At 36.0% G+C, this 16395-nt stretch overlaps 1 protein-coding gene across 3 annotated transcripts in view; it reads left to right on the top strand.

Annotated features, from left to right (window-relative positions):
- The window catches only part of LOC145984375 (dedicator of cytokinesis protein 7-like), a 138746-nt gene that overhangs the window by 55008 nt on the left and 67343 nt on the right, over nt 1-16395 (top strand). For all 3 annotated transcript variants that reach the window (XM_083118035.1, XM_083118037.1, XM_083118036.1), the window contains 6 exons: nt 4160-4353; nt 5357-5499; nt 6685-6861; nt 9179-9275; nt 10233-10405; nt 13211-13345. In XM_083118035.1, coding sequence (XP_082974161.1) covers nt 4160-4353; nt 5357-5499; nt 6685-6861; nt 9179-9275; nt 10233-10405; nt 13211-13345 — 919 coding nt within the window. The remainder of the gene's footprint in view (nt 1-4159; nt 4354-5356; nt 5500-6684; nt 6862-9178; nt 9276-10232; nt 10406-13210; nt 13346-16395) is intronic.

Genomic DNA, 16395 nt, shown 5'->3' with positions numbered 1-16395 from the left:
TTGATATAAATATATCACCTACAGAAATCTAGAACTAAGGTGGTTGTCCATGAAATGGAACAGATGGTAATCAGATGGGTCAATGTCTGGGACATAAGGTGGGTGCATCAGTGTTTCCCAACCAATGCAGAATGGTGTCACAGGCGACGTTAGCCATGTGTGGTCTCGCAGCCAAGGCATGTTGGACCCATTGACCCATCTTATTCCATTTTCCAAGTTGATGGAGGTGTGGTCGATTGTTTTCTGCACTGACATGGAATTCTTCTAGAAAGTCTTCACTTCTTTGACTATTCATCACCTCATTAACTGCCTTCAAATTCACCATTGTCTATAACTGTTGGTCTTCCAGCACATGCTGCATCTTTGAGGAATTCATCACCATTCTTGAATCTTTCAAACCACCTTTACACTGTCAGATCATTCACCACATCCTTCCAGAAAGCCTGACATATTTTCTTTCCTCCTGCTGTTGTGTTTGTTCCAAGTTTTAACTCATACCACAGCAGTGGCATGCATGCAAGGTAAGCTACCAAAGCACTGCTTCGGAATGCAAATTGAATTTTGCATAATTCCCAGGATAATTAGACTCCCGAAAGTGTCGAGAGGCATTTTTGTGGAGCCCGTGAAAGACTAAAATGCCACAAAGCAGTGGCGTACGATGTTTTTATCAAGGCAAGCCTGCCCCTTGATGTACTATTGTTTATTTAAAAATATATATATTCAGTGCTTTGGCTATCTAAATGATCACCGCACGCCACTGTACCACAGACAGGGTCTTATCACACTAACTCATACCACCAACAGGGTCTTATCACACTGTTTGAAGTACCCATGCCTCACCTGTCCTCAATAACATGCACTGATCATATCTATATATAAGACTATCATCTTATCTGTCTAACCTTGGAACTCACAGTGTGTGAAGTGCATGCTGTTCAGCATAGTCAGAAACAGAACTTTCTTGGTAACTAATACTAGGGCTGTTTGACACCACTATTTACTGATACCGATAACCTAACCGATTCCTACCAATACCGATACTTGTATAATTCCAACTGGCCTGCATGTAGTAACATTGTGTTACTATGCCAGGCATCCCAGGTTCGAATCCTGGCCTGGATATGGATGTTTGTGAGTGTCCATTCATCAATTTCTTCATATCATCACTCATCCTCATCTTTGCAAATTATGCAAAAGTGGCACAGGAAGCAAAGTAAAATATAGCAAATCAATCAATTGTATAATTCCGGTATAAAATAACTAAGGCCACTTACTGAGTCATACTAACTCATCACATCACTAGGCACATATCTAAAAATATAATTTGGGGAGCCAAGTGTGTCAGAAATATAATAATAAACGTGTTTCTATTTAATACATTAATATAATACAAGGTCTATTGGTAATAATTTGTAAATTAGTTAATTCTTACTTAGTTACTGCGATGCGTACAGAGTAATGTTGTATATGAAACCACAGACTAAGAAACTGAGGAAAGACATTGTTAATATCTATTTGGTTATTTGTTTCTTGACTAAAAATATTGTTATAGGTATTATTACATGAATAGGTAAAGAGACTCTTAAGAATTGAGATATAATAGCACATATTCATTATCTAGCTTATGTGTGGTTAGGACCTCTAAAATCTGTGTAAAAACAACTGTCCTGGCAAGGAAATTAATGTAAAAAAGTTTAATCTTTAGCCTTTTTGCATGTAACCCCCTTGCTGGCCGAGAAGATTTTCAGCAAAATCTAGAGTTTTATAAAAATGACTGTAGATCGAACGCTAATTGTCGTAGAGAGACAAATGATATATCGTTTTATTCAGAATGAACCATAGATTCGGACTATATAAAATTTATGCACATTCGGTGTATATATGGAGGGAGGGGGAAGAACATAAAAATTCAATTTTTTTTTTGAAAAATGGGGGTCTTGCCCCCCCCCCCCTCAAACCGACAAAAAGTACAAGACATTGCTAGAGTTTTAGGAACACGAAAATAATTGCACAAAAAAAGCTAACTGATGCACGCACGAAACCACCACCACTGAGCTACAGGATGTTGCTAGAAAGATAGTCAGGAAAGGGGTGACAAAAGCATGCCAAATCTTCCCCTTTCTTGCATCTGCAGCACCTTTCTATTTTTAGACAATGCAGGTCACATTGCAGCAACTTGAAAAACATGTGCTTGGCAACAAAGACCTGTTTTCGTCTTGCTTTCAAACTTTCCTTTGTAATAGCACAGTTTTTCTCAACCCCTCTTCCCACCTCCCCACTTGTGGCGACATGGGGAAAATTCCTTGTGACCTTGGGTACCGAGAAGCAAACTTTTCACCCGTCTAGTTTCCAGTGGTGGAAGAAAAGAATTGCTAACAAATCTGCCCTTTGTTTGTCGGAATTATTTTTCATTTGTGAGGAAGCTGCACAAGAAAAGCCGCCATTTTCCCGCCTTTTTTTTGTTTGACTCCAAGATGTGCAAGAGTCATAATTGTTTAATATGTGTGTTAACAATAATGTAAAGAAGAAAATAGCAAATCCAGCCAAAAATAGCGACATTTTAACGTAAAAACTACGATCATGCTAGAGGATCTCAATCGAGATGCTCGGGATGCAAAAGGTTAAAAAATGAATATTTATGAATAACAACAACAACAAAAAAAAAAAATGATGTTACATCCAGTTGATGAAAAGTAAAGTTCCTGATTAATATTTTATGTGTATTACTATAAGTAGTTTTACATAAATCTTTAGAGGGGCCTCCCCGTTGGCATACGTAGTGGTAACGTCATCACCTTGTAACCAATAGATCCCAGGTTCAATCCTCAGTGGAGGCACATAGTGGTTTGGATCCCACTTTAAACTGTAGGTGAAGTCCCAATTAGCCTATCTGTGCATAAAGTGGACTTGAAACAAAAACTCGTACTCTTTTTTAGTACCGTAATTCAAAGCCGTGTGGTCCCAATTTAATCTCGGTGGAAATAAATAATCCTCATTGGCAGATACCAGCAATCACACAGAATACTGGCATAGAAGAGAAGAGGACAAGAAGAAATTGCTGAATCCACTTCCCGCTTGAACGTAGATAAAACAAAGCTAATTTCACAGCGACCTTGATCCCTCTTTAGCAAGAACTCCACAACTACCTGACCCGGCATTAGCGTAGTGTGTGATTTACTAAGAACATCCACTTATCTTACCCCCCTCCACCATGAGTTTTCAAGCAAGAATTGGCTATGAATGGTTTATTTTATTTCCACAGCATTAACTAAGCAGTTCCATGCCTTCATGGTCACATTTCAGTTCAGCTTTCACTTATCCATGCCTTTGATCTTGCCATCTGCTTCCCATGAGAGTTGGGTTTTATCCCGGTGTTTCTAGGAAAATCTATGGAACTTCTTATGCTGGTCTCCCAATCTGTTACAAGGAAGGGTGAACGAAGTTTTATAAAGGACAAATGTTGAGATGAGCTGTTGCTTTTACCCTCCCTTCTAGCCACTGAAAATCTGTGGTATCGGAAGGTATCGGTAAGGAAAATTAAACCAATATTTACTGATGTCGATACTGCAGGTATCAGCCAATACCGATACATTGGTGTTGGTATTGGCTCAGCCCTACCTAATACCTATTACAGAAATATATATTCTAGAGAAATATATTCTAGTCAAACAAGACTTATCTTACATCATTGCATTTTGCCACAATTAGGTACAACTACCAAGATTAGATAGTATTTCTAATTAGGTTAAATTCTAAGCTGGGGTAAAATTACAATATTTATTTTTCATGTTTCTTTACTTTGTTCATTATTTAAAGTTTGGTGTTATTGGATGCAATTTTACTCTAAGCACAATTCTACTATCTGAGTTTTTTTTTTTGTTTTTATTTTTGTTTGTGAAAGTTCAGTACTTATGGTAAGGCTTTATTTCTCCTCCAGTATTGCTCTTCCAGTTATGTTACCTATAGATTGACTATGTACCTCATCATGGTCAAATATTATGTAATTTTGCATTTTATGCCTTACCCGCTTCTGGTGAAGTGTAACAATAATATGTTATTAAGTTAAATGCATTATTCTATCTCAAGTGATATCCATTTATTTTGTCTTTAAAAAATCAATATTTTTTTAAATATGGATGCATATTTTTTTATATTCTAGCAACAATGTAGTGCATTCAAAGGTTATGCAAATACTTTACGATTTGCTTTCAAGTCATGATACAGACCCACGTTTCCGAGATTTTGATAGGAGAGGCTTTGTTGCTTCTTTATATTTACCTCTTCTTGAAATCATTGTATCTTCAACAGCTCATCTCAATGTAGGGTACTTAGATGGACAAAATAATATCACAGGTAAGCATTTAACTTCCCCAACATTTTTTATTTGTAATGAATCATATTATTTCAATGTCTTTCTTTTTAATGTAAGTTTGCACTAGTGTAAATTAATCTATGTTGAATGTACGTACATCTGCTGTCATTTATTTGTTTTATCAGTCCTGTGGTAGGGGGTGAAGGCTGTCAAAGTGAAGAATCAAGAACAAGAAGGAAAGAGTTGACTTGTCTTAAAATGTAACATCTCAGTGTTTGACTGCAATGAGTTAAGTCCACTTTTATGCACAGATAGGCTAATCGAGACTCGACCTAAAGTTTAAAATGTAATCTGAACCACAATGTGCCTCCACTGGGTATCAAACCCAAGGACTGCAATGACTGAGAATAGAAAATGAACAACTGGGAGTAAATATCATCTTATGCAAACTGCACACCACAATTTTTATTTACTTTGATTTATGCAATGCAAGTTTCAAGAAATAAAATAATTAAAAAGTCATAAACGAGACAGAGAATAATGTCTGGTTCAGTATCAGCACAAATAGCACATGATATAAAAGAAACAAGAGGGCCCTCCTTGATGGCACAGTGGTAGCATCATCAACTTGTAATCAAGGGGTCCCGGGTTCGATACCCAGTGGATGCACATAATGGTATGGATTCCACTTTAAACTGTAAGTCCAGTCTTGATTAACCTTTCTGTGCATAAAGTGGACTTAAAACCTCAAAAGAAACAGGAATGAAAATAGCAATCTAGATAGCTCTTTAATTACTTACTAAGTTTGCCTTCTACAAATTTTAACTCAAGAGACTTTACGTAAAATATAGATTAAAAAAAATTAAAGAGAGATTGATGCATTTTTATACAAAATTGCACATTTGTGTGTATGTTTGTGTGTGTGTGCGCATTTTTGTGACAAATAAATAAACAGAGAATGCATCTTTGTGGTAGAAAATTATAATATGTTGATGTTTTTATCCTTGGAAACCAGGGACACTTACAATATGATTTTTCATGTAGGGTCCCATGAGAGTATTATGAAGGGAACTCAAGACACGAAATATATGCTTCGTGTACCTAGTAGAAATGAATTAGATGCAGATACAAGAGAAGAAATGATGTATTCATATACTCATTCTGGCACTCAAGGAGAGAAAGAAAAGGTATGTGTTTTAATGATTTCAATTATAATTTATTTATACTTGTGATGTCAAGTAAATTCTTTGAAAAATGATTTGTAAATTTCCTACATGTTGTGGTAACATTTTTGAAAATGAAATATTTTGTGTTGCTGCTGTATTTTGACCAATATTATAGGTCATTTTTTGCTCCCATTTCTGCTCCAAAATTATTATTACAGATTGCACGCTATTTTCATATGTTGCATACAGAGGTATGTGAAACAAGCACTTCTATTTTGAAATAAAGATATGTAATATAAGAACTAATTGGTTTAATGGTTTCTATTGTCTGTTAGTAATGAAATAAATATGCTTTATTCATTAATTATTTGGCAATGTGCCAATGTGAGTGTGGTAAACAATTTTCACTGCATGCATACCGGCAAGTTATTTAGTATAACTTTATATTGTAGTCCAGAATTTTGTTATTTAGCATTCCTTTTCTGCTACATTTGGCTAATTACAATAATGAGGATGAGTGATGATTAGATGAAGAAATTAATGAATGGACACACACAAAGAACATCCATGCCCGGACTGGGACTCGGACTCTGGAACTTGGGTGACAAGATCGTAAGTTGAGCACATAATGTGCTAGACCACCAAACCAGATAGTATATCTTATGAAGATCTTCTTGTTTATGTTACTTATTCACACACACTTAACTGCTAAATTTATCTATTAGGGATGGGCCAATATAAAATTTTGGCTTATACCGATAAAGTTCCGATATAAAATATACCGATTCCGATAACTGATATTCTACCAATCCAATATAAAATTCCAAATGGTCTTTGAAGAACCTGAATGGATTGTTGACCTCTTGAATAAATGCATATTTCGAGGTGGCTGCAGTGTAAAACAAGTTGCATATTTGGGCATTTACTTTTTAAAAAACTAGGACATGGAGATTATCCATAAAAAGTACAACAATATGGAAGAATTTTGCACTAAATTATAAAGATATTTATAGATATTGCGGATCGGTAAAGTAATCGATAATTTTACCGATACACAGATATGTCTATATTGGCCTATACCGATAGAATACCAATTAGTCTGTCCCATCCTTAGTATTTATGGGACATTTTTATTCTATCTTTTCACATCTGTAGATATATCATATCATTCATATCATATTGCATAATTATTATTGTTATTTCTAGCCACATAATACTGAGATAGACTCAATATGTACTCATAAGTTATTGATCTCTATCCTGTGGATTTTGAAAAATGTGAATAACAGAATTTTGAAGAATTGGCTAGTGTCTCTTCCACTGAGCAGAATTGAAGGGTTGCTGAGACTACTGGAAATGTGTCTGATATGTTTTGAATATAAGGTTAGTGTAACATATTTAATTTTCATATTGAATTAAGAGCTTTTTTTGGCTAAGGCTGTGGACCATAGAGATTTGATGGTTTGAAATTCTAATAGCAAATCCAAACTGATGTGTAAGAGGTACATATTTTTGGTAAATAAAAGAGCAAAATTTTGGAACAAAAACAGCCAATTTTGGGTTCAAAAGCATTAAATAAGTAAATAAAATAAAATTTCAGTGTTATAGCGGTGAATAATCAGATCCAAAGCAGTTTATGAAATAACAAATCAATTGATTTGGTGTTTTAGTCCACTTTATGCACAGTAAGGCTAACTGGGACTGGACCTACAGTTTAAAGTGTGTTCCGAACCACTATGTGCTTCCACCAGGTAACAAACCCGCGACCTCTTGATTACAAGGCGACGACGCTACCACAGCGCCACTGGGGAGGCCCTTTTATGAAATAGCAGTTTTGTTTTAAAATTGTGAATACAATCCTAAATTTGATTCAAAAACTGCACTTATTACACAAAATATCCCTTCTAATAGCACATTTATGTAGTTACCAGAGTGTTAAGTAAGGCCACTTTCGCTTCTCAAATATTTACAGGAGAATTAATCAATTATCCATGAATTGTATAACTCACAGGATAATTCAATGTTCGGTAAGTGTTGTGTTGGTAAATAAACTCTAAATTTCATGTTTCAGAGTCTATTTCACATTTTGCAGTTCACTTTGCATCATTTCGTGACAAAATGGGGTAGGAAAATGCACCTCACACCTTTTAGAAACATGAAAAATTAACATTACAATGTGTTATTTAACATTTTGTGTTTTCATCAAAAAAAAAAAAAAAATGTGTGCCTTCACTGATGTGGTTCTAATAGCAAATCTGAATGGTACAATTCCAATATCATATCCCAGGTGGTGTGATTCATATAATTTGAATTAAACTTAGGAATTCAGATAGTAAATCCCAGTTTTGGAATTTGAGATTCTGATACAAAATCCAGTCAGTATTTCAGTGTGTGGGCAGTGAATATGGAATATATGGTTTGTGATTCAGGTAAGAAACAGAAGATTTTAAATTCAGGTTAATTCATGGTGACCCAGAATTAAGCTAGTGGAACCTAGATTCAGAATTTGGATAGATAATTCAAAATTTGAAGTTTGGTGAATCACTTCAATCAATTATTAAATTCAATCTCATTATCTTTGCAACCTAGAATGAACTGGCCAATAATGAGTCTATTTCTACACTTTTGAATAATTATTTCAGGCAGAAATAGAGCTTCTACAACAGTATATTACTGGGTAATATTCTTACCTTGAAATCAAAGGATTCCAGGTTTAATTCCCTAACAGGGCTTACACTGGGGGTCCAATCGCAATAGCTCATCTATGTAAAAAGTTGACTTATAAAATATCCAAGCTCGTCAGAGTTATGTTGAAAATGAATGTTATTCACTCTGTCAGCTATTATTTGCAAAATGCACCTGCTTGTCAAAAATATTCAGGTACCTGCAAAAGTAAAGAATTTTCTAATATGTAAGGTTAGTTTATCCATGTGATCTCTCTCTCTTCATTCTTCCATGAATTATTTATAATAATTTTGATAAATCCTGAAAATGTTCCTTCACCTCTAAAGACTATTAGTGAAATATATCACTTTTGTGTAGAAATCCATTCTTTAGGTAATTAGGTTGAAATTCAGATTTTAGCAGTATGACTTGAGTTCACTACCATTCCTTAAAATAATTATTGTAATGATAATAGTACTTTCTGGATGTTAATCATTCAATGTAGAAAAAGCCGTGGATGAAAAAAAGCACTGCTGCATCATGTAGAATAGTTTAACATATTGTTATGTGCCTATTTGTTAAAATTGTCCATCATGGAAATAGGAAACTTTTTAGGACTGACAAATATATGTTATTTATAATTTAATTTCACGCATTTGGAGAGTAATCTATCTTGGCTATGTGCCAAATGCAATCAAACATTCCAAAAAGAAAATGCAGTTTCTCATTTCCATTATTCTAGAGTCTGAAAGCTGTGACGTGTTCATCAATTGAGCCAAGGCAAAATATTGATCAGCTATCACTGTCTTGTCAGCTGTTGCTTGCTGCTTTTTAAAATTTATTGACAGTGTTCTTTAACATTATTGTAAAATGCCCAAGTGGAATTCTGTAATAACAGTAAATAATTATTTATTTCTGTCACTATGCAGTCGTGTTCTTTGAATTTCTAGGGGAAAAAATATTTCTAATGTTTCTTCTAAGCTTAACAATTAACTTAACATTCAACATGCAATTGTTTAATTTGGCCTAATTTTAGGGACAAACTTACTACTACAAGAAAGGCTCAGAATTGAAGCAACTTATGGAGAAAGCAGCTTTGTTAGAAACTGCCAAGACAGTCACACAGAAAAAGGGTAAATATATCACAATCCACTATGTATAACTTTGCTACTAATAAAATATTTCTATGGCTTGATATAAAGTAAAAGTGTGATAGAGGGATTGAAGTATTCAATGATGATGTCCATTCTGGCTTTCACCTTTCTGTATGTTGAAGACTACAGTAATTCAGTATTCAAGATATTTAAAAACAGCTCACATAGTAGTTATTAGGAATGGGCTGATATGAAATTTTGACTGATACCAATAAAGTACCGATATAAAATTTACTGATACTGATAACCGATCTTTTTATCGATCTGATACAAAGTTCCAAATGGTCCTTAAGAACCCGAATGGATCATTGACCTCTATAATGAATATGTGTTTCAAGGTAACTGCAGTGCAAAATAAGTTGCACATTTAGACATTTACTTTTTAAAAAAGTAGGGCTTGATGATTATCCATTAAAATTATAACTAAAAGATAGAATTTTGCACTAATTATAAAATATTTAAAGATATATCAGATCGGTTAAAAATATTGGTAATTTATTGATACACTGATATGCCTATATTGACCGATACCGATAGAGTACCAATTAATCTGTCCCATCCTTAGCAATTGCACTGCTAAAGGAAAATAATGAAGAAAATGCAAAATGTTTTTAGTTAAATTACATGTGAAAATATTAATCAGAATTGTTATTTTGTTACACAGTTTTTGGTACAGACTGAAAACTGAAAGCTTTATTATATTGTACATATCCTACTCAGTTGCAAATCTGTGTTCTATCTCTATTACCAATTTATTGAAAATTGTTAATATTTTACAATATTCATAATGCCCATTATCAGTCTCCTTAAAAGCTAACACAATCATTACTTTAATATGTATAGCTGTCTGTGTAAATGTTTGTGCTATTGTAAATTTTGAGGGACAATATTTATACTGAAATATAGTTTTTGTATGAAAATTATATATACACATAGGAACACTTACCAAGCAAAGTAAGCAACAGTGGAAGAAATACCAACGCATGAACTCAAGTCAATCAGTGGTACTGGATGAGGAAATTAATGTTGGGGAAGAAATTCTTTTTGCTGCAAATTTAGCAGCAGAAAGCAGTTTCATAGTAATGGACAGCTTGATACTTACTATAGAGGTATGTAGTATGTTTTTGTCTAGATAACCTTATTGTGCTTTTAAATTTAATAATTCTTCAGAAAATGAAAGAAAATATTTGCAAATTGCAATATTAGTTAGTAAGACAGGAACATGGATACAAAACCAAATAATGAAAGTAAAAATTAAAAGAAATGAAGGTATTTTACTTAATTTTTGGCACTTTTCTGCCTCTTTCTGTCAATCATCACTATCATTGTTTGTTTGAGTTTCTTTTTAAGGCCAACTGGGACTGGACCTACAGTTTGAAGTGGGATCCAAACCACTATGTGCTTCCACCAGGTATTGAATCTGAGATAATTCAATTTCGAGGCAATGACATTACCACTATGCCATTGGGAGGCCGAATCATGACTACAAGGATGATTGATGAATAGATGGAATTTATTAAAGGACAATCCCATGTCCAGGCTGGGATTCAAACCAAGATCCTTGTGTGATGAGAATGAGTATCAATCATTCTATATGCTTAGAAATGAGAAGTGAAGGTTAATGAAAAGTATAGAACACGGACAGATTTAAGTGGGGGTGGAGGGGGAAGACATTTAAAACTAATAGTAAATTGCAATGATATGACATGACTGATTTGACATATCAAAAAAAACTATCAATTAATGAAATAGTAGGTAGCAACCCCTCCCACCTTAAGGTCTAAAATTAAGTAATTACCCTCTTTGACATTTAAATCAAAGCAATAAGCCAGCTTGAGGTGTAAACATCAAGGCACGTCCCCACCATGCTAGTTGGCAAGGCCGCGTGCAAAAGCTGAGCAAGTGGGTACGTGTTGTCGGTCTGTGTCAACAGGCCAGTTGCCAGGTCGATTCCTACCCGACTAGTAGCAGATTTCTTCAAAGGAAATCATGCCAGTGCTTAAAGTGGGGTATGCACTGAGTAGCGCCGAGAGTGTCTGCACAGGTTGGGGAAGGATTAGGTCTTGTTTTTTTAACTTTTGATCATGGACTTGCAAGATACTTGATATTTGATATTCTCTTATTTGCATGTTTTGTAATTTTGTCTTTTCATTCAATCCATGTCATTTTGTTTATTGTGCACAGAAGTTTGTTCAGTGGCTAAAAATATATATTCAGTTAACAAAGAAACATATTGTAGTGAGTACCCGGGGTGCCCATGGAGCATGTTTAAAACACCTGGCTACATTTTTTTTGTTTTTTTACACAAGTGTTTAAAACGTGTATAAAATTGAAGAGTATATGGATGAAACAGTTTTCTTCCACACTTGACACATAGCACATAGTTGTTAATGTCAATATTTTGTTACATTCATGATGAAATGTATTTTGGAAAACAGAGTAGCTAGCACATGGATAGTGTGGATTAGTTGAACCTTCTCGAACAGCTTACATGCAAGATTTAAGAGTAGCATAAATATGTATTTTATGAAGTTAACAGATCCCTTATTATCATTCATAAGAAATAAGTCTTTTTAGCAATATTTTAAATGTTTCATTTGTTTAAAACATGTTTTTAGTTCTTCATTAAAACATATTAATTATTGAAGATTAGGCACACACAGGAGATGAACTACATAGAAATTTTTCTGTGAGAAATGCAGTCTCGACCAGGACTCGAACCTGGGTCTCTGGCACACACTGAGCTACCGAGCCGGCCTGGCCTCACCTGATTTTTTGCTATCGCTGTTTTACCTGTGTGGAATCATCTCTGCCAGTGCTACCACAACGGGATATGTTGCTTTTGAAACACAGTAGACTTCGACATTGCCTGGTTCCTCCCAGCATGGAGATGTTAATTATTGAAGATTAGGCACACACAGGAGATGTACTACGTAGAAATTTTCAGCAAAAAATGGAGGCTCGACCAGGACTCGAACCCGGGTCTATGACACACTGTTTCAAAGGGATCTGTTGCCTTTGAAACACAGTAGACTTCGACATTGCCTGGTCGAGCCTGCATTTCTCGCTGAAAGTTTCTACGTAGTATATCTCCTGTGTGTGCCTAATCTTCAATAATTAACATCTCTATGCTTGGAGGAACCAGGCAACGTCGAAGTCTACGGTGCGGCGCTCCTACACATGTAGATTGCAGTGTTGTTACCTAAAAGTAAAGTCTCTGGTGCAAGAGCCCATGAAGGACCAAGGATTGCCTGCCAAGTCACTTTTCTTTGATTGGCACATGGTCAGAATACCAAGGTCCGTTTGTAGCTGTTTTTTGGCTTTCAAGACCAGAGTCTTCTACTATTGCTTGTCAGTTTAACAAAAGAGTAAATAGTGATTGTCACCCATTGAAACACTCATTCCCACATCATTACCCAGACTGGAACCCTTGATAGCAGATTATGAGAATTTGGTTGTTGAAAAGTAATTGGTACATTCTCTTCCCTCATATGTGTTTCTTTACCTTGTTATTATCCCTTCCTTTTAGCAAGATATTGTAGAAACAAAAATGATTCGCTCAGGCCAAAGTGACAAGCAAAACATATCAGTTGCAAACAAACCTTCAGAAATAAATGGAACCTTTCACACTGAATTGACATGAAAAGCAGCATGTGTGAGTTGTCACTATTGTATCACTCGAACTGGGCCATTTTCTCATTGTGTATACTTGTTCTATGTTTTCTTTTCTTTAGACTTGTGGCTTGCTATTTGTCACTTTGGTATGAAATCTCCATGCTGAATGTCATGTGAATGTCATCAGTCTGAAAGCTCCCTCAATCTGAAGCAAAGACTTTCTTTAAAACTTTAAAAAGGAGAGCTGAATTGATGAAGACAGTTTATCTCCCAATTAATTCAATTTGCATCTTTTATAGGTTGCATCAGAGACTGAGTACAAGAACATTGTTTTGGGCATGGTGTTAAAAGCAATCATTGCAGCATTGGAACGGAATTTGAGTGCTTCTGTTTTGAAATACATATTTTCAACTCTGAGGTCAATGTTTTATAAGGTAAGTTCTGTTTATAAACAAAATCATAGAAGTCAGAACAAGTAACAAAATGTTTACAAACACACACACTCTCTCTCTCCCTCTCTCTCTCCCTCTCTCTCTCCCCCTCTCTCCCTCTCTCTCTCTCCCTCTCTCTCTCCCTCTCTCTCTCTCCCTCTCTCTCTCCCTCTCTCTCTCCCCCCCTCTCTCTCCCTCCCTCCTTCCTTTTATCCCATCCCCATTGGTCCACTTCCCTAAAAAAATGATGCAATAGGCAGAAAAAGGTAAAATAAATGCAGCATTAGCTATGATTTGATTTTTATTGCTCACTAGCTGATTACCCAGCATTGCCCAGGTATTTATTTATCCAAATCTTGTATTGGACAGGAAAATAATGAATTCTAACTATAGTGCAAAATGTAACAAATTTTAAATGTGATCGTGAATGTCACCAATTACCTTAGCGACTCCGAAAACTACGGATTTGACACTAATCTAGGTCATTTGTGGCATTTTATTTTTCACCCCCTCTCACCCCCATGCCAATAGGTAATGAACTTGGAGTTGAACCGCATTGGGAGTGTCATGAAAACTATGGATTCCATTCACAACACAGCCTGAATGTTAGACAACCCGAGAAACAATATCATTTGTGCAGATTGCATAAACTCATGGATGTCTGTTTGTGCAGAATTTAATATCGGTGGTTCTCGATTATATTTACATGTCACCCCTTCCCACCCCACCCCTATGGGTGCCAGGGGTGTCTTACCCCAAAATATTATTTCCAGATTGCAAGTGATACATGTACCAAGTTTGGTTGAAATTGCTCCAGGCGTTCGAGAGTTATGCCGGAACAAACAAATATACCTAGTCTTACTGAAAATACTGTCACAACTTTTGAGGTTTGCTTTACCTCCGACTGTAAAAGCGTGCACATGCCGGAGCTGTGATATGAAACGTGAGTCATTGCTGGTTGAGCTGCAGAAGTAGAAAGTTATGTGTTTGAAGTGTTCAAGATGGAATGGGGTGAGTACGAGAATCGTGTGGCTGTTATAGCTCTGCATAAGGGAGGCAAATCTCCAAGGGGGATTTTCAAACTTCTGCAGAAACTTAAAATTAATAAGAGATTCGTTTGCCGCACAATCCAGGGCTTCATTGAGACTGGGGCTGTGAAAGATCGCCCAAGGCAAGGCAGACCGCGGACAGTACTGACTTCAGAATTGGTAAAAGCAGTGACGGCACATGTGTCAGGAAGCAGTCAGTATTGGCTCGAGAGCTAAACATATCAAAAATGTCTATGTCTCGCATGTTAAGCAGTGACCTGGGACTCCATGCTTACAAATGATGCAAAGGACACCTCCTGACAAGTGAATTGAAGCGCCAGTGGCTCCTAAAATCAAAGCGCTTACTGTTGCGTTACGTGGCAAATGGTCATCATCGCATTTTTCACAGATGAAAAGATTTTCAGTGTTGAGGAGACTTTCAATGCCCAAAATGACAGGGTATATGCCAAATCCGCTAGAGAAGCTGGTGAAAAGGCTCCAAGGGTCCAGGAGGTCATCATCCTTTATCAGTCATGGTGTGGTGGGGTGTCAGCTATGAGGGCACAACGTAGCATCATTTCTGTGAAAAAGGGGTCAAAACATCAGCCAAAGTGTACCAGAAGACAGTGCTTGAGAGACTAGTCAAGAATCTCAACAACACCCTCTTCCATGGGCAGAAATGGAGCTTCCAGCAGGATTCAGCCCCAGCATATAAGGCCCGAACAACACAGCAGTGGCTGGAGGCAAATGTTCCAGACTTCATTTCCACTTCAGATTGGCCTTCTGCAAGTCCGGACCTAAACCATTTGGACTACAAATTGTGGTCCAAGCTTCAGGAGATGGCTTGCAAGAAGAGACATCCCAATATTGAAAGTTTAAAGCAGTCTCTTCTGAAGGCAGTTGCTGATTTTCCAGTCGATGTGTTGCGTAATTCAATTGATGAGTGGCCACAAAGACTTAAGGACTGTGTGCATGCTAAGGGTGGTCATTTTGAATAATGTTTTGTGATTTTTATTTTTCATGCATCCATTTCAGTAATGTTATTAGGATATTAAAATATATTTCAGCATTTTGTGTCAATTTACTTAAAACTTTGTGATAGTATTTATGGTAAGACTAAGCACACACCCACACACACACATACATCCATTTTTATATATATAGAAGATTAGAATCTTAGTGATACATCTAACATAAGTCTGTTGTTTCAAATTGTTCCAAAACTTGACTTTAAATCTCATCTTTAGCAAATTAATGTCAGTTTTGTGTGTATATGTGGAATAAAATGTTTCAATGAAGTGTAATAACAATTTCTTTCTTATTTTTTGTTTGTTTTCTGCCACCTTTGAATAATCATGACCATGAGGATGGAATGATGCTTAATGAAGGGCATTCTCAAGAGAGCACCAATGCCCATGCCAGTGGTGGATTATAATTGTTCTCTCGGAGGGGGTGAACACCCATTACAGCACCCCCACCCAAACTTTCGACTTCCAGTACACTTCCCTCACAAACTATGGTCCTACCATACATGTCCTGCCATGTGTCATGTTTTTGCACCCCATACCCCCCCCACTATTTCTTGCACTTTGAGGGTGGTTACAATTATGAATTGCATGCTTGTAATGTTTTTAAGTCCGAAAATCCACATAGTGTGGCTTATGTTTTATTGAAAGAAGTTTGCATTTTACAGCAAAACAAGTAATGAATGTGTATCAAACAACCAAGATATAAGAAATAAGTAACGATATTAAATTCAGCTTAAAATAATTATTTAAAACACTTGTTTTACAGTGTGTTCAACGTTTGCCAGTGCTTGTTCAAAACCGATATGTTTGTTTATCTTTGCCGAGGAAGTTTTGAAAGTCCATGTTCTACTCTTCTACAGAGGCCACAGTTATGGGTAAAGAGAGGAAAATCAAACAAGCAGTAAATAAATCCTGAAAAAAAGTGTAATAGTCATGTTCCAGGATGAAAGTAGTGACGTCGTGAATGGTCTCCAGTTTTGAGATCAGAGGCATGCCA

Source organism: Lepisma saccharinum, chromosome 2 (genome assembly GCF_977018435.1).
Source record: "Lepisma saccharinum chromosome 2, izLepSacc3.1, whole genome shotgun sequence".
Lineage (NCBI taxonomy): Eukaryota > Metazoa > Arthropoda > Insecta > Zygentoma > Lepismatidae > Lepisma > Lepisma saccharinum.
The sequence above is the reverse complement of the archived record's forward strand: the minus strand, read 5'-3'. Positions and strand labels throughout refer to the sequence as shown.